Source organism: Procambarus clarkii, chromosome 60, assembly GCF_040958095.1.
Source record: "Procambarus clarkii isolate CNS0578487 chromosome 60, FALCON_Pclarkii_2.0, whole genome shotgun sequence".
Taxonomy (NCBI): Eukaryota; Metazoa; Arthropoda; class Malacostraca; order Decapoda; family Cambaridae; genus Procambarus; species Procambarus clarkii.
The window spans coordinates 13112461-13128001 of NC_091209.1; the positions used below are offsets into that span (position 1 = coordinate 13112461).

The 15541-nt window shown below is 42.1% G+C and overlaps 1 protein-coding gene across 1 annotated transcript; it reads right to left on the reverse strand.

Annotated features, from left to right (window-relative positions):
• Nucleotides 1–2271: 2271 nt before the first annotated feature.
• Nucleotides 2272–13817, reverse strand: LOC123766856 (mucin-22). The gene is made up of 4 exons (XM_045756271.2): nucleotides 13574–13817; nucleotides 7708–8812; nucleotides 5677–5770; nucleotides 2272–5097 (listed from the first exon to the last, which is right to left on the reverse strand). The coding sequence occupies exons 2-4, from the start codon at nucleotides 8757–8759 to the stop codon at nucleotides 3667–3669; spliced, it is 2577 nt and encodes an 858-aa protein (XP_045612227.2). The 5' UTR covers nucleotides 8760–8812; nucleotides 13574–13817; the 3' UTR covers nucleotides 2272–3666.
• Between the last annotated feature and the right edge of the window lie 1724 nt (nucleotides 13818–15541).

The following is a 15541-nucleotide window of genomic DNA, read 5'->3' on the forward strand; positions in this document are numbered from 1 at the left end:
TTAAGCAGTTTTAATCTTCATTAAGTTATTAACACATCTTGATCAGCTGAGTTCGTAAATTTGTTTTGAAACTTTAATTTATTGTGTATTTAAATAAATTGTGTGCAAAAAAAATATTCGTATCATTTGAGACCGACATGAAGAGGTCTTCGTTAAACAAAGATTATATACGCCAGCATTTAATGTCCCCTAACGCTTATTAAAGTCGGAGATTGCCATATCTCTACATGTTTGGCTTCTTATTTGTTCGTCAGTACAGCAATGTGGAAAATTGTGGTGGATCTGCACGAAGTACACTATTAGAACTTTTAACTTGGTAATTAAAGATTTAATTCCGTCCATCCACTTGGACTAGTAGGTACAGCAACGGCCTTGCTTCTTGCAGGTCGGAGTTAGTCCCTGCTGGTCCAAGCTATTGTGCATAATTCTGTCAAATACCAGATATTGGGCCTAGTCTGCCTAATAGTTCTATAGTCGTACTGCCTTAGCGATCTCCCCCCCCCTCAAATACGTTACCATCTATTTTGAGTAAGCAAATAAAACTTACATTGCGGATCTCTACAAACGGTTGAATGTTAGCGCCAACTTTCTCAGTACCAAAGGATATGATCTCACATTCGTCAGGGTCTAACATTTACCATAATGTGAAACGACTCTATAGTTTCGTGTGGGAGGGGGGGGGGGGAGGTTGACTGGGCAAATTTGGTTCCTCTAACAAATACACATTTTTGGACCCACCACTTGGGCTATAATGGTGACAGTATTTTCGTCGTCAAAAGTCCGTTTACTCGTGTACTGGCATCTTTAATTATATCTAGGACTTTAAGATATAAGTGCCATACTTTTAGGCTTGGTGGCTGCTACTGATAATCACCTAGTTTGATTCAATCTCCCTCGGTCAGGCATTTATTCTATAATATTGTGAAGACTTTGAATATCCTGTAGAGTTCCTCACACTTTGACTTCACTTTTCTTTTTTTAAACCATGGTTTAGTCCTATGCATTTAACTCCACCCTTTGGATACGGACAAATTTGACTACTTGTCTGTTAATTTCTTGTTGATCCTTTATTTCCTCTGGTATCTGACATTCTATCGCGTACTTTTCTTTACGTGTACCTTCTACACGTAAAGGTAGAAGGTTTATCTTTGCCTAAAATGATACATCCCGACTTCATCTTCCACTTTGCATTTGAGTATAATCTCTTGTTTCGAAGGTTACGTCGCCTATTAAAGATTATTACATCTTTGGCTGACCTCGACTTCGCTTAGATACAGACTTCAGTATGTCATGTTGGCCAACTTCCCTCTAGTCTCTAAACCTGTCCCAGGCTACATTCTCTAGTTCTGGTGCCCTTGGTTATCGTATTTAGTTATTCCACGCACCACATCCTGCCTGCTGGTATCTTTTCCTTCCCTTCCATGCCCAGCATTAGGAGGGGGGGGGGGGGGAACTCCCCTGGTACCCCTCTGTACCAGGGAGTACAGAGGTGGAGGAGAGTAACAGTTTAGGGTTCATCAGTGGAGGGGGAGAAAATTCATGCAGCCCGACACCTAAACCTCTCAATATGGACCGTCTCTCGGTTCCTAACACTTACCATTTCCTGCCCGGTTATCCATTCCTCCGTCCTTACCCGTTGGCAGGGTTCTTGGTCGTCTGTTACTGGTAACAAACTCCGTACTCTTAAATGTTGTTTCCTCGTGGCCATCCTCCTACCACCGTAACCGGCGATGGGAAACTGCTCTTGCGAGGTTGCGTATTGGCCATACTCGCTTAACCCATGGTCACTTGGAGCGCCGCCCTGCTCCTTGTCCTAATTGCATTGTCCCTCTTACGGTCGTGCATATCCTTCTTGAATGTCCTGACTTCCGGGACGAGCGTGTCTTGCTTTCCGACCGCCCCTCGCGGTCACTTGTCCCTCAATAGGATTCTTGGTTACTGATACTTTTGATATCGTTCGCCTTATGCGTTTTTGTACTCGTATTGGCATCCTTGGTGATATTTAGCGCCCTCTGATTATTCCGCACATTTGATGGTGCTACATAGCCTTCCCGGTTTGGTGCCTTCTTTTGATACTTACTTACCATTTCCTGGCTTTAATATTAATGTTCTGAATCAAAAGCCCGAGGCAACATTGTATAGTTCAGTGTCATTGCAAACGGATCTCGTCATCTAATGATGGCAAGATCCTGAGTTGTAATAAATTAAAAATAAATTTTAAAGGAATTAGTTTTCCCACTCTGCCGATCACAGGGTAAATAACATCCTCAATCCCGATATAAAATAATTTATTATATACAATGTGTGGCGTGACATATGTACGTACGTACAGTGTGTATAAACAGTAAATTTTATAATAAATCTTTGGTCAAAGATTTGGCGACATTCAAGCCCCCTCAACACAGGTACGTTCCTGAGCTAAAAAGATTGAGTTATGGAGTAAGAAGTAAACCTTGCCACACTAGAGAGGGAGAGGGGGGGGGGGGATATAATATTATTAAAGGTTCTAAGGGAAGTTTACGTAGAATAAAAAGTATTGCTCAAAGCTAGTAACAGCAGAACGGTGTCATCGATGGAACTTTAGAGACGCAAATGAGTCGGACATCAGCAAGAACTTTCAGTGTAAGAGCTGTCAAAAATTTGAACAGGTTAAACTTAGAAGTCGTTGAGGCTAATCAGTTACAAAGTTTTAAATGTAAATATAAACGCGTGAGAAACAAGTCTGCATTATTAAAAAAAAAAAAAAAAAAAAAAAAAAAAAAAAAAAAAAATTAGGAGCCTAAGCTCGACCCTTCAAGCACATCTAGGCGAGTACATACCAAATGTCTAATATCACGGTAACAATCTAAATATTTTAATTAAAAAATCATTAGTAAAAATATAATTTTTTAATTCAAATTAGTACAAATAAAAAATAGTAAAATAATAAAGGCGCACCACTGGGCGCATGAAGCACCGAACTCTCTGCTCCGCTCACTTGGAATTTAAACCAACATTCCCGAGCCATAACTTGTGAAGATATGAAGAGTCTGAGCGCAATTTTTGGGGCACGAAAGCGTAGCTAAAATGAAAAGTTTGGTGCAATATCACAGTATACGGTTAAAATAAACCTACTAATATGAGACATTATTCCTGGGCAGGAAACATTGCCTTACGTCAAGATCACTTTAATCTTTTGTGTAACATTTTATCGGTGACTAGAATACATTACAACATTCACTGAATTCAACATAATTAAGATCTTTCTAATATAGAAAGACTAGTGCTGCCCAGCAGGTGCGTAAAACGTCCTGTTTACTGTAACCTCCAAGGCAGGCAGCCTCTGCCTTCACAGGGACTGGTCGCCACAAAGTATTATTTGTTCATTTATGGCAAATATCCGTAATAAAATTCACAGCAAAAGCCTATATTATGTTATTAGAAAATCGTCATTTAGGAGAGGAAAGACTGGATGAAGGATAGGGAAGGCAGATAGTCAGGGAAGACATAACTGTATAGGTTATATATGTATACTGGTTAAAATTTACTGTTGAGGCAACAGCAGACAGAATTTGCATATTCTGTTCATAAAATTACATGTACAGTAAAACTGATTCATGCACATTGACACTTTTACATATGTTAAGCCTCTCATACACAAGCCTCACGTCTATGTAATAATCTTTGTTACCGGTATTTGAGGGACTTTCTCACAACAGATTCTATTTCATCTGCAAAGCGTCGTCCTATGGCCGAGGAAAGAAAGAGAGTGGTCTGATTAATGTAGAAGCGTAAACTACTCGATTCCTCGTGAACTTGGAGGTTGATGTGGTGTGTGAAGAGGAAATGATGCAGGGGGGAGAGTGTGTTGAGGCCCGAGGCCATGAGGTGCTCTCCGCGCCTGTTGAACAGCCCAGAGTCCTCCTGGCGGATGTTAGATATAGAGAGGTCGACATTAGGGAACCGACATGGGAGCTGCTCCTCCTCCTCACCGTCCTCAACATCTAGATTCAGAGGTATTTTCAATGTGTTAGATCTGTGACCCTTATTAATCTCCCACTGCTGCATGTAGACAGATTTTGCTGTTCTCCAGAAGTTTGTGTTCCATTCCTCTGGCTTCACTTTAATATTGATTGCGGGACGTTCTGGTGGCACGCCACTGCCATTGTTGTCATTGTCACCAAAGTTGTCATGCCACTCGTAACGCGGCTCTGGCCAATTGTAGTGAACAAAAACTCTGTGGTCGACGTCTATACTTCCACACTCTGGCCCAGCCCCGGCTTCCAGTATCAGATTGGCAGCCGCAGCACTCACACACGTTACAAAAGCACTTAAGTAACTGATTCGCTTGGCCTTACACTTGTTTATAAAATTCTGACTGGTTAGTTGCTCGATAGTTCTTTCGGTGAAGCTGTTCTCGTCATCTTCATTTACTTCGCCATTATTGTTGCCAGAGAAAATATCAGCATTGTTACCAATCGTGCCACAGACACACTGTAGACTCGCCATAACCTCCAGGTGTGGGTCATACTCAGTCTTCTGTGACTCCGTCTCTGAGGCACACTCTGGCACCCGCTGCACATCGTCAGTAGTAATGCGTTCAGCCATTACATCGTCCAGGAGTTGAACAAGTGTGTCACAGATCTTCACAATGCTTGACTCTTCCGCGAAGGGTTTGGGAACACCTAATAATAGTTGGTATGTGTACATGTTGACCGGAGTAATGCAAGAGGATGGAGCCACTATATCACCCGAGGTCAGGGTGGTGTCGGCACTATTACTGGAGGTCGTCAGGGTGGCGTCGGCACTATTACTGGAGGTCGTCAGGGTGGCGTCGGCACTATTACTGGAGGTCGTCAGGGTGGCGTCGGCACTATTACTGGAGGTCGTTAGGGTGGCGTCATTTGTACTCGCAGTGACGAGGATAGTGTCAACAGTGCCATCAATGACTGGAGGTGTGTCAACAGCTGCCGCAGTACCAAGACTGGCGGGGTCGGTGTCGGGCGTGTGGGAGTTGCCCAGGAGGGTGGCGGTACAGAGGGGGCCGCCCCAAAGGAACTTGTGCTGGGTCTGGATCTCTTCCATGGTGCTCCATTTACACTCGTCACTCTCTGCTATCTGTGGAGCAAACCAAACATGACACCATTTCCATACCAAACAATGAAACATAAAACATTAATACTAGGGTTGCCAATCAACCTTCTCACATTTGTACACGTTAATTACATACAACATGTGGCAGCCTGTCACCCACATAGATGAGAGTACAATCATACACTCAAAACAATAGCTTTTTACTATTCATTCTGTAGAGGGCTTACTAAAAAAGATAACGGCCAAAGCTAACTTGTCATAGGTCTTGTATGGTTCATATAGGTACTGTACTCTCTTAGAACTAAGATTGCAGTGTGTTAGGCCAAGAATTACTTATTTAGGCTCGGAACAAGTTAGGTTTATGGTTACTGTTTCACTTTTTGTTATGCCATTTCGAATTTCCATTAGTACAAAACGGGAATATATTGGATACAACAGTACATATTTTGTACATTCCAACCACAGTAGTTATAGTTTGGAATGTACAACCCTGTACAATCCAACCAAAATTTGAATGTACAAATGAATTCAACTCTTCTTCAATTTTGGAAAATGGGTCGACAATTTAGCACATGACGATTCGCACAAATAGATGTAACTGACCTGTGTGTGCAGAGGTTGGAGAGGCTCCGTGCACAGCCAGGGAGTTTGTGAGGCCCCTCGACGCCTCAGACGCAGGCGCCACCACGGCCACCTCCTGTCAACACAAGTAAGTAAGTAATTATCAAAAGAAGGCACCAAACCGGGAAGGCTATGTAGCGCCATGTCAACACAAGTGTATTATACCTCCTGTCCCCCGTTTTCTTCTTTTCATATTATTTGCTAAAACATTTATATAATGGTAATGTCTTCTCACAGACACAACAGGATAAAACCCCACACTTGTGTATTTGTAGATTGTATGTATAGATTTATACCAAGTTTTTCGCACTTTCCAGAGTGCGAAAAGTTTTATAGAAACTAGTCGTTGAGAGACAAGTCTCGTCCTAACTACACACTCAGATCTTGATAAAGAACTCAGAAGAGTGCGAAACTGTGTGTAAATCTTTACATAAAATACACAAGTACATGTGTGGGTTTTTATTCTATTTATATCCCTGTTAAAAGTTCGTAAATTACATAGGGAAAAACTGCAGTTTTCTGCATCATATCAAAGCAACCTGGACGATTCTGTACCCAATTGCTTTAATTGTAATTTGAAATTTTGTTCCGGAAGGCTAGTTCATTGGGTAGATTCACTCCTTCAGTGTCCGGTAACACTGTATATTTACAAGAAAATAGTATGAATTTCGTTACAACGTATGTATATACACGTGTAACTTTAGGTGCATTACCTTTCGATAATTACTTGTGTATATATATACATACAATACATTTATATCAATGTACTGCATAGCAACAACTGATAGGGTGCAGTGACTACATATATCAGTTGCAATTATAGGTAAAAATCACGTATATAAATGTGGCAAAGAAATGACAAGACGTGTATAGACATGACGTAATTATTCATCTACTCCATTATCGGATGGAGGGGGGGAGGGGGGTTACGTTTGTGTAGAGGAGCAGATCCTGGGAGTTGATTTGTCTTGCCAGGAACCCATGTCAGCGCTGACTCTACCAACTGTCCTGGGTTGCTCGGCGCTCTGCCGGAGATCTTACGCTCCTCCTCATGTGATCAATTAAACAAGTGAAGCGCAGTGGTATACGTCTCCGGCTCGTAACCGAGAGAGGGGTAGACATAAGAACATGAATTCACGAAACTGGAAAAGGTATAGAAAGGCCATTGAGCACGTTTTTCCATCTGATGGCTCTATTCGCCTAGCAGTAAATAGGTATCAATGAGTTAAGCAACTGTTGTAGGGTGCATCCTGCTGAAGGTGTCATTGGACAAGGGGTCCAAGGGGGACCACGTGTAGGCAAAGTACCTCTGATATTTTGGGCAGTCTGCCTCGCCCACAACCACTTCACCGTTCGTGTAGCTGGCATTTCCGCCCTGACGTCACCAAGTCTCAACAACATCCGAACTATGACTTATAATTCTTCCATTTGAAAACCCACACGATAAAAATAAATAGGGGGTTGAGGATTTAATAAAAGCTTAAAGTTGAATATTAATAAAGAAAAATCTGGCCCATTAAAACTTTGCTATTTTGATGGTTGATAACACGACCCCTGCAGTTATCTTAATTTAAGAGCCAAATACACGTCCACTAGCACGGTATTTAGAAGACATTATCAATATAAGTGGGAAATGAAGACCACCACCATCAAAACCTTTGTAGCTGCAGCTAATCAGACGCGCGCAATCTGCCAAGCCCAATAGTTAGTGCATTCAATTATTAGCCTTAACTAGTTAGATTTTATTACCCCTAAAATCGAACGACAAGAGCAGTTATTTGGTCGACGGATCGAGTTATTTATGATTCATCGGCCGCTGTGGGGGGGGGGGGGGGTAGAAATAGCCTAAGCTACTCTATCCCTTTGAGTTAGTCTAGTTCATTTATTATGCACCCCATACCCATCTTGTTACCCCTTTGAGATGTATTTTTTCTTCTCACTAAACATACTTGAACTTGCATCGGCCGCGATAATCCTATACTCTGAATTCTTATACTTGACAAGTTGCCTTACCTGGCGAGGTGGGTGAGAGCCCGTCTGAGGTGCGACTCTTGGATGGGGCTGGTGGAGCACAGGTCAAGGCTGTGGTACTGTGGGTTCATGGCCCGCACATACGCCTCCTTGTCCTCCACCTCCTTCAGCCATAATACCTTTTCCTCCTCTATGATGCGGCATCTTTCCTCCTCCCTAAGGCGAAGTCGTTCCTCCTCCTCCTCCTCCTCCTTTCCTACATAGTTGTGGTTCCTCACCTCATCAGTCTCCCAGTCCTCGACATTCCCCCACATCCACCCCTCATTCATGCTGTGGTTTTCTGCCGTTTCCCCTCCCTCCATCTGATCATTATCCTCGTTTTCTTTTGCCACGTTTTGGGTAGTGATGGTAGCTGTGGTCTGGATGGGACTGGTTGTAATTGGCGATTGGTTGTCACTGGTTGATGCTACTGGGAAACTTTGGTTGTCGTTGATGAATACTACTGAGGAATCTTTATCAGTATTTGTTGCCGCTAAAGTATCTTGGCTGTCAGTGGTTGTTGCTTCGTTGTTACCGACTGGTGCTGAGGAATCTTGGTTGCTATTAATTGGGGCTGATGCATCGTGATTGTTATTGGATACTGCAACTTGCTCTTGGTTGCTAGGTGTTGTTGCTAAAGAATCTTGGTTGCCAATTGCTGCTGTCGAGGAGTCTTGCTTGTTATCGTCTGTTGTTAATAAAGCTTGGTTGCCGCCGACGGCATGGAAATCCTCGCCTACTGTTTCCATGCTCATTTTGGCATTATCAGTGGCCACAAACACAGCTACACTGTCACTGACGGGGAACATGTCCACGTTGTTATTGTCACTGGCTTCGGCCATGTCATTGGTATCTACCACAGCGATAGTTTTGCCCACACCATCGCTCGAGCTGCACTGATCCACCTCACGTTGGCCATTAATGCTACTACTTTGGGTTGTGTCCTTCATATGGGCCATATCTGCACTGGTTTTGGCCTCGCCAGCATCCGAGATACGCCGGGAGTCAGGATCGAGGCGGGGATCAGGGCCCTCCATGCTAGTGGAGAACCCCATTATGTTTGTAGTGCCTCTTGCGTCGTGTTGGCGGTGCCTCCTGTCTCGGTGATCTGTTAACAGATATTAAATATATAAACTGGGGTATAATTGGGTTGCAATCTGGTGCTACAAAAACATTTTAAACGCTGACTTTAAATTATTGGATTTTTTTTTTTTATGTAAGTAGGCCTACGTCTGCACACAATAGGATAAAGTAAATGATCTTTTACATATATTTTGGACAATAATATATAATTAATAAATATATATTCGTCTCCCGCTTCCCAGAGGAATGAGTGTAAGGAAAGTGAAGGAGTTATGCCTGACGTCTTTGTAAGACTTAACTCCCCCACCCACATTTGCCCCTACCCCTATATTATATATTATTATATAGTATATAATAGAGACTATATCTCCGAGGCTATCGGTCCCTACATTTGTATTAGAGGTGGTACCCTTTTTAGGTTAAAAAAAAGATATATATTTATATATATATTATATAAAATATAAGAAGTGTGAGAAGAGCAGAGCAGGGAACGTATCTGATTATTGGGAGTATAACAGCAGCTTAAAGAGACTTTTGGCTGTGTTGTGCAGAAAATAATATACCAGCGAAAATAATAAACGTGTAAAGCCTACTATGGCTGGATATAAATATAGCGGGCATTGGATTAAATCAAATCCATTCGAGTCAAAATGTGTCTAGTCAAAAAACTCAATGAAAACCGCGCAAGATAAATGTTTAGACACCGCCAACTCTTCTTCCCTTATAAAGAAAACGCGTGCAATAGGGATCCATAAGATGTTAGTTCGTCTGCCATGTGTTGCTACGCTACGGCAAATGTGCAGAATAATATATCGCAATGATATTTTCCAATCGTGCTGTGCGTGAAGGAATATTTGTGCGAACTTAATTGTTCTATTTTAATGTTTATTCCTGTTTAGCCAAAGGTTTAACAAACTATTCCAATTAGATTGGACGTTTTAGCAACGGTCAATGAAATTGTCAAAGTATGTGTTGTTTTTCCAGATTGATTTTAGGCATTTAGCGTTTAAAACACTAATCTGTTAAAAAACTTAAATCATTAACCAAGATACACAGTATAATTGCAATGGTTTATCAGATTACTGATACCTACGGGGGGGGGGGGGATAAGCAAACCACACGTACGCCAAAACATGACCGCTCGCGCGCGCACACATGCAAACATGCACACACGTGTGCTCATACGAGCCCTGCATGTATAAGCGTGTGTGGCATGGTGTGTGTGTGTGTGTGTGTGTCGGTATGAGCGCGTGTGAGTTAGCAAGTGCCATGACACTTGTCCAGCACATCAATAGGAAAACATACACGAGAAGCTTGTGAGGACCCACCGTAGCTTCCTCTCTGATAATTATCACTGCAAAAACTAAAGGGTATAATACAAAATTTTGGGATAGAAGCATGGACTTGGTAATTAATATTAATGGCGCTAGAGCAGTTTTTTTTTAGTTTAGTTCATTTATTATGCACCCAATACCCATCTTGTGGGGGGGGGGGTAGTGGAAAGGGTTACAGAGGCACATGATGGGCTCAGGGACTGAGCCCCACAATTCATTTAGCTAAGCAAGTTACAATCTTGATGAGCTAGTTACAAAATTCAGTATAAGTCGTCACATCATTAATGGGTTCCAGATCGACCAAAAGTACAGTTTCTAAATTAAGCAACTGAAATATGTGGAGAGCTAGTGTCACAATTGATATGTTTGTCCTGCACACCACCCTCCATCCAGTGGGGGGGGGGGGGGGCGCACGAACCCGTTTCAACAGTATCAATAATCATGAACTATCGATTGAGGGGAGGCTGTAGTCACGTGACTGACGTGTTTTGAAGTCTGCATAAATAATGAGTAACCATGGAATGTGTTAATAATGAATGTTCTATATAAAAATAATTTATACAAACATGAAATGCGGCATTTAATAACAGTACCCCGAATTACAGTGATACATGGTACGTACATGGAACAAATAAACACACATTCTTTAATTTAAATGGGGCTAATTGGCGGGCTTTGACGTATCTTGTTTTAACTTGTGTGGCCATTGAAGAGAACAACTATATGCGAATAATTACATATTTTCTCGTAATCTTACGTAATATTAATTCGCAGATATTTGTAAATTATAACCCCCATGCGAAACGTACGGGCCGGGAAATGTTGAGAGCAGCTGGTCTGCAGTACTCGCCTAGTTGTACTTGCCAGGGGTTGATCTTCTGCTCTTTGGTCCCGCCTCTCAACTGTCAATCAACTGTACAGATTCCCGAGCCTACTTTATGTAGGCTTCATCATACCTACATTTGAAACTGTGTATGGAGTCAGCCTCCACCACATCACTTCCTAGTGCGTTCCATTTATTAACTACTGTGACACTGAAAAATTATTTATAATGTTTCTGTGGCTCATTTGGGTACTCAGCTTCCACCTGTGTCCCCTTGTTCGTGTCCCACCCGTGCTGGAGAGCTTGTCTTTGTCCACCCTGTTAATTCCCCTGCGAATTTTGTAGGTGGTTATCATGTCTCCCCTTACTCTTCTGTTTTCCAGGGACGTGAGGTTTAGCTCCTTTAGCCTTTCCTCGTAACTCATACCTCTTAGTTCCGGGTCGAGTCTGGTGGCATACCACTGAATTTTCTCTTTGTCTTGTGTTTAACTAGGTATGGACAAGGGCAGTGGCGGCCTTTGGTGTCAAATATGCAATCGAAGGCATAATGGACGTAACCATTTGCGTAATTTAGCACAAATATGTGGTATAATAGAACTATGAAAAATTAGGGTTGGTTGTCTTTTTCGGCCTCCACAAAAGTCTTAGTACAAAATGTGTGTGTGTGGGGGGGGGGGGGGGGGTTACAACAGTATACAAATTTACAAACCCCACCCATAGTAATGATTGTACCTATCAGTTTTGGCTGACAGGTTAAAACAAATAAAAAAACTAAACAGATAAGCTGTAACACTATTTCGTCACGAATTCACCCATCTTTATTACACAATGTTTACCAAGCTTGGACGTTCACCGTGTACTGCCACACCCACTCAAAATATTCACCTTTGTACACATTTCCAATTGTCATACTTTCTTTTGGTTTACGTCAATATTATTACAAAAATACATTTTAGTCCCAGTTTGCTAACTGTAGGTAGTAACCAAGTGATTGTAACCTATCCACCGCTGGCCACTGGATGGGGGGGGGGGCGGTGTGCAGGACAAACGTGTATGAATTGTGACACTAGCTCTCCACATATGTCAGTTGCTTAATTTAGAAACTGTTCTTGTGGTCATGGCTTGAGCCCACTGTTGTGACCAAGTACATTGAATTTTGTAACTAGCATATCAAGACTAATTTTGCTTAGCTAAATGACTTGTCCCTGAGCCCATTATGTGCCTGTAACCCTTTCCACTACAGTCATCTATAATAAGTCGCATTTTTAACGTTGTGATAACCAACGTTACAAAGGCAATCTAATATGAAAAATAACGACTCGCATATTTTCGCTTTGTGTCAAACTCTGTAGGTTAGGTGGGTTGCTTGCGTTCGTACGTTGCGGATTTTTTTTAGCAAGAGATCGGGCTGGTCTACAAACATTAATTTCTAGGTATTTTTGTATAATAAAGCGATTAAAATACCCATCCTGGCTAAACGTGCTTTTTCTCGGAATTATATTATTTATTTATTTATTTATTTATGAAGACTTCTTACATTCGTGTACAGCCACTAGCACGCATAGCGTTTCGGACAGGTCCTTTATCCTGATTTTTCCTCCGAATATGACCCGCCAAATCGTTTAACAACCAGGTACCCATTCACTGCTGGGTGAACAGAGGCTACGGTTAGGGATTGGCGCCCAGTCAACCCTCCCCTGTCAGGATACGAACCCAGGCCAAAGCCCTCGGGAATCCCCGGGCGAGTGCTTTACTATTGCGCCACGGGCACTGCTATATATCTTTAAATTCTTATTCTAGTCATATCAAAACAACTGCCGCCACACACGTGAAATACCATCCACTGTATTAGCACGCACAACCGATTCAGAATAAAGGTTTGGCGTGACACCCGCGAGGGACAAAGCCATCTATACGGCCACACGCAGTAGGGCTAAGCATGTCTTCCCACCCGGAAAACAATGACCCCGAGGAAACACAAGAGTGACGCAATACATTCCTAGCCTCATGCCAATAATGTGACATGCTGCCTCGCCATTGTCTACAAGTACATATATACCATCACCCCTAAGTCATCAACTCGTGATGATGCAGAGACCGGCCATAACCCCTCTTGTTGGGGGTATTATTCGGGTTTATAGGCCTACACACACAAGCATCCGTTTTATAGGCTTACACGTAAGCATTGTTTCATATGCCTACACATTCATCAGTTGGCACTAATATATACACACACATACATTATATTATATATATATATTTGTTTTGTCACATGCATGTACAGCCGCTACAAACAATATATATGAAACCACTAGTTTAATTGAAGTTCGTTAAATATTGTTAGTGACAGCCAATGTTACATGTTGGTTTTATTTGGCTTGTACAAGTTAATTCTACAAGTGTTGACAATATTCTACAAGTGGACGGGCCCAAGAGCGACTGAACCCCAGCAAACAAGCACTCACTACGCAACTTCATTTTTAATTCAGGTATTTATCGCCGAGTCACGTGACTCGGCAAGCACTTGCGCAATCCTTTTAAGACATTGATCTTATTCGATCCAATATAGTAGTAATTCCCTGAAATATTTAAAGAATATTGAAATTAAATCAAATTCAAGAAAACTTACTGCACTGCGGAGCCGCCGCTAGACTGCCAAAAACGATATCTGCGTCGTACGCTGATTATTTTGTCCCTATACAAAGTCCTGGCGTCTTGAGGCGGGTATGGGCGTCTGCTCCATATAACCCCTTCACAACCTGGTCACCATAATCCACAACACTTGTGTGTGGGAGGCGTGGAGTTCAGGCACGGGCACCCAGCTGGAGGTTGGAGGGAGCGTGGCCGTGCACTGTGGTAGTGGGGCGGAGACTGGGGTGATGGAGGAGGCCGCGGCACAGGGTGGGGGTGCTTGCATACTGCCCTCCCCCACCACCAACACTGACGCGACGTGGTGCAATGCTAACACCCTTAACCTCACCTGTCTTTTCTACCCTCTTTCTCTCTCTCTTCCTCTTTCTGAGTTCTGGTTCTGACTCTCTCACTGCTCTCCCCTCCCCATCTCTATCTTACTGCTCTCGTCCTCTCTCTCTCTCTCTCTCTCTCTCTCTTACTGTTCTCCCCCCCCCCTCTCTTTTCTCTTACTGCTCTCATCTCTCTCTTACTGTTCTCCCCCCCCCTCTCTTTTTCTCTTACTGCTCTCATCTCTCTCTTACTGCTCTCCCCCCCTCTCTTACACTCATTGCTCTCTCTCCCTGGTTTAATGACTGACTCTAAAATACGTATATTATTGCAGGTATATGTTGAAAACTGATAAATCTAGGAAAGATTAACGGGATATTATTTGTTTAAACGGGATTTTTTTGTATTTTCTGCATATAAATATGTAATAAAAAAAAGTAAATATATGTTTTATGGATAATAAACATCTTCAATACAAAGAGTTGTTAAATATATGGCAACTAGGGTACACATAAACACAAGTTACACAGTATTTAGCAACACGTGTTGCAATGATGTTAGTGAAGCGAAAATAGATAATTACACAATTTTGTTTTAACATCACAATAACTTACTGGCCAATCAGCAATATATACTTTATCCCTAGTCAAAGTCCAGAATTAGGTATCAGTGTATATAGCCCTGTATTTATTAATAGCTATTCTGCAATCATTTCTTGTAAGGTCTTCCCTCGTGTACTTTTGGATGACATCTCCCAAACGTTTCGCCCACGTTATATGAATATGAATGATGAAATTACTCTTAAACTGAGGATGCCCATGTTGACAATGTGAGAGGCTGAAACCCACGAAACTAGCATTCTGGAGAAACTCCAGGGCCCAGGAGGATCGGGTGTAGGACTGAATGATAAGAGAGATGGTGTGGAATGAAAATCTGGTCCCGTTTCTACTAGCGTTCACAACTGTAGTCACTGTCAAGTAGGAAGGTTTGTCACGTAAAGTACTATTGTGAAGTTTGCTAACACGGGTAGACCGGATAATGAGGATTTCTTTAATCACAGGCAAATTACATAATTTCAAGAGTTTCCCAGTATCTTAATGCAGACAGGTCTACGGGGATTAATGACTGCACAGTCAATAAATGTGGGGAATATATGCGAGTGTCGTAGTTTCTGTTAAATTTTTTAAGTGGTGTGCCGAAGGTTGAGAGATTGGTTTCCTTCAACTGCCAACCGCAGGTATCGGTAGTCCAAACAGATTCTCCCAATTAGTATATATATCACACTGGTGGATGTTTTGTGATATACTTCCACAGCTTTCAAATCTGAAAACGGCAGTTTTATCCGTAAGGCAAATGGGTCGGCTGCCAAAGAACCCTGCATAAATGGAATGCCTCAAAAAGTGTCCTTTCCATTTAAAATTGTACACATACAGTATAACAGATATATTGCAATACCACAATTTTGAGTTATAAAGCAGCTCGTGCAATGTATGTTACGTAGGATTATGAGAGGGACTACTTTTTCTATTGATATCTTGTAAATCATGTGGCATTGTTAGTAGCATGCTTGCCATTCTCCCCACAACCATAAACACCCAGGTTTTATGGGTTGAAATCCTGGACAGGGTGGGATTTG

Excerpts from the sequence above, each read along its gene's own strand:
- LOC123766856 (XM_045756271.2), bottom strand. The coding sequence starts at position 8,759 with ATGGGGTTCTCCACTAGCATGGAGGGCCCTGATCCCCGCCTCGATCCT. Across the intron at positions 5,771-7,707 it reads GCTCTCACCCACCTCGCCAG|GAGGTGGCCGTGGTGGCGCC; the intron begins GTAAGGCAACTT and ends TTGTGTTGACAG. Across the intron at positions 5,098-5,676 it reads TCCAACCTCTGCACACACAG|ATAGCAGAGAGTGACGAGTG; the intron begins GTCAGTTACATC and ends TTTGCTCCACAG.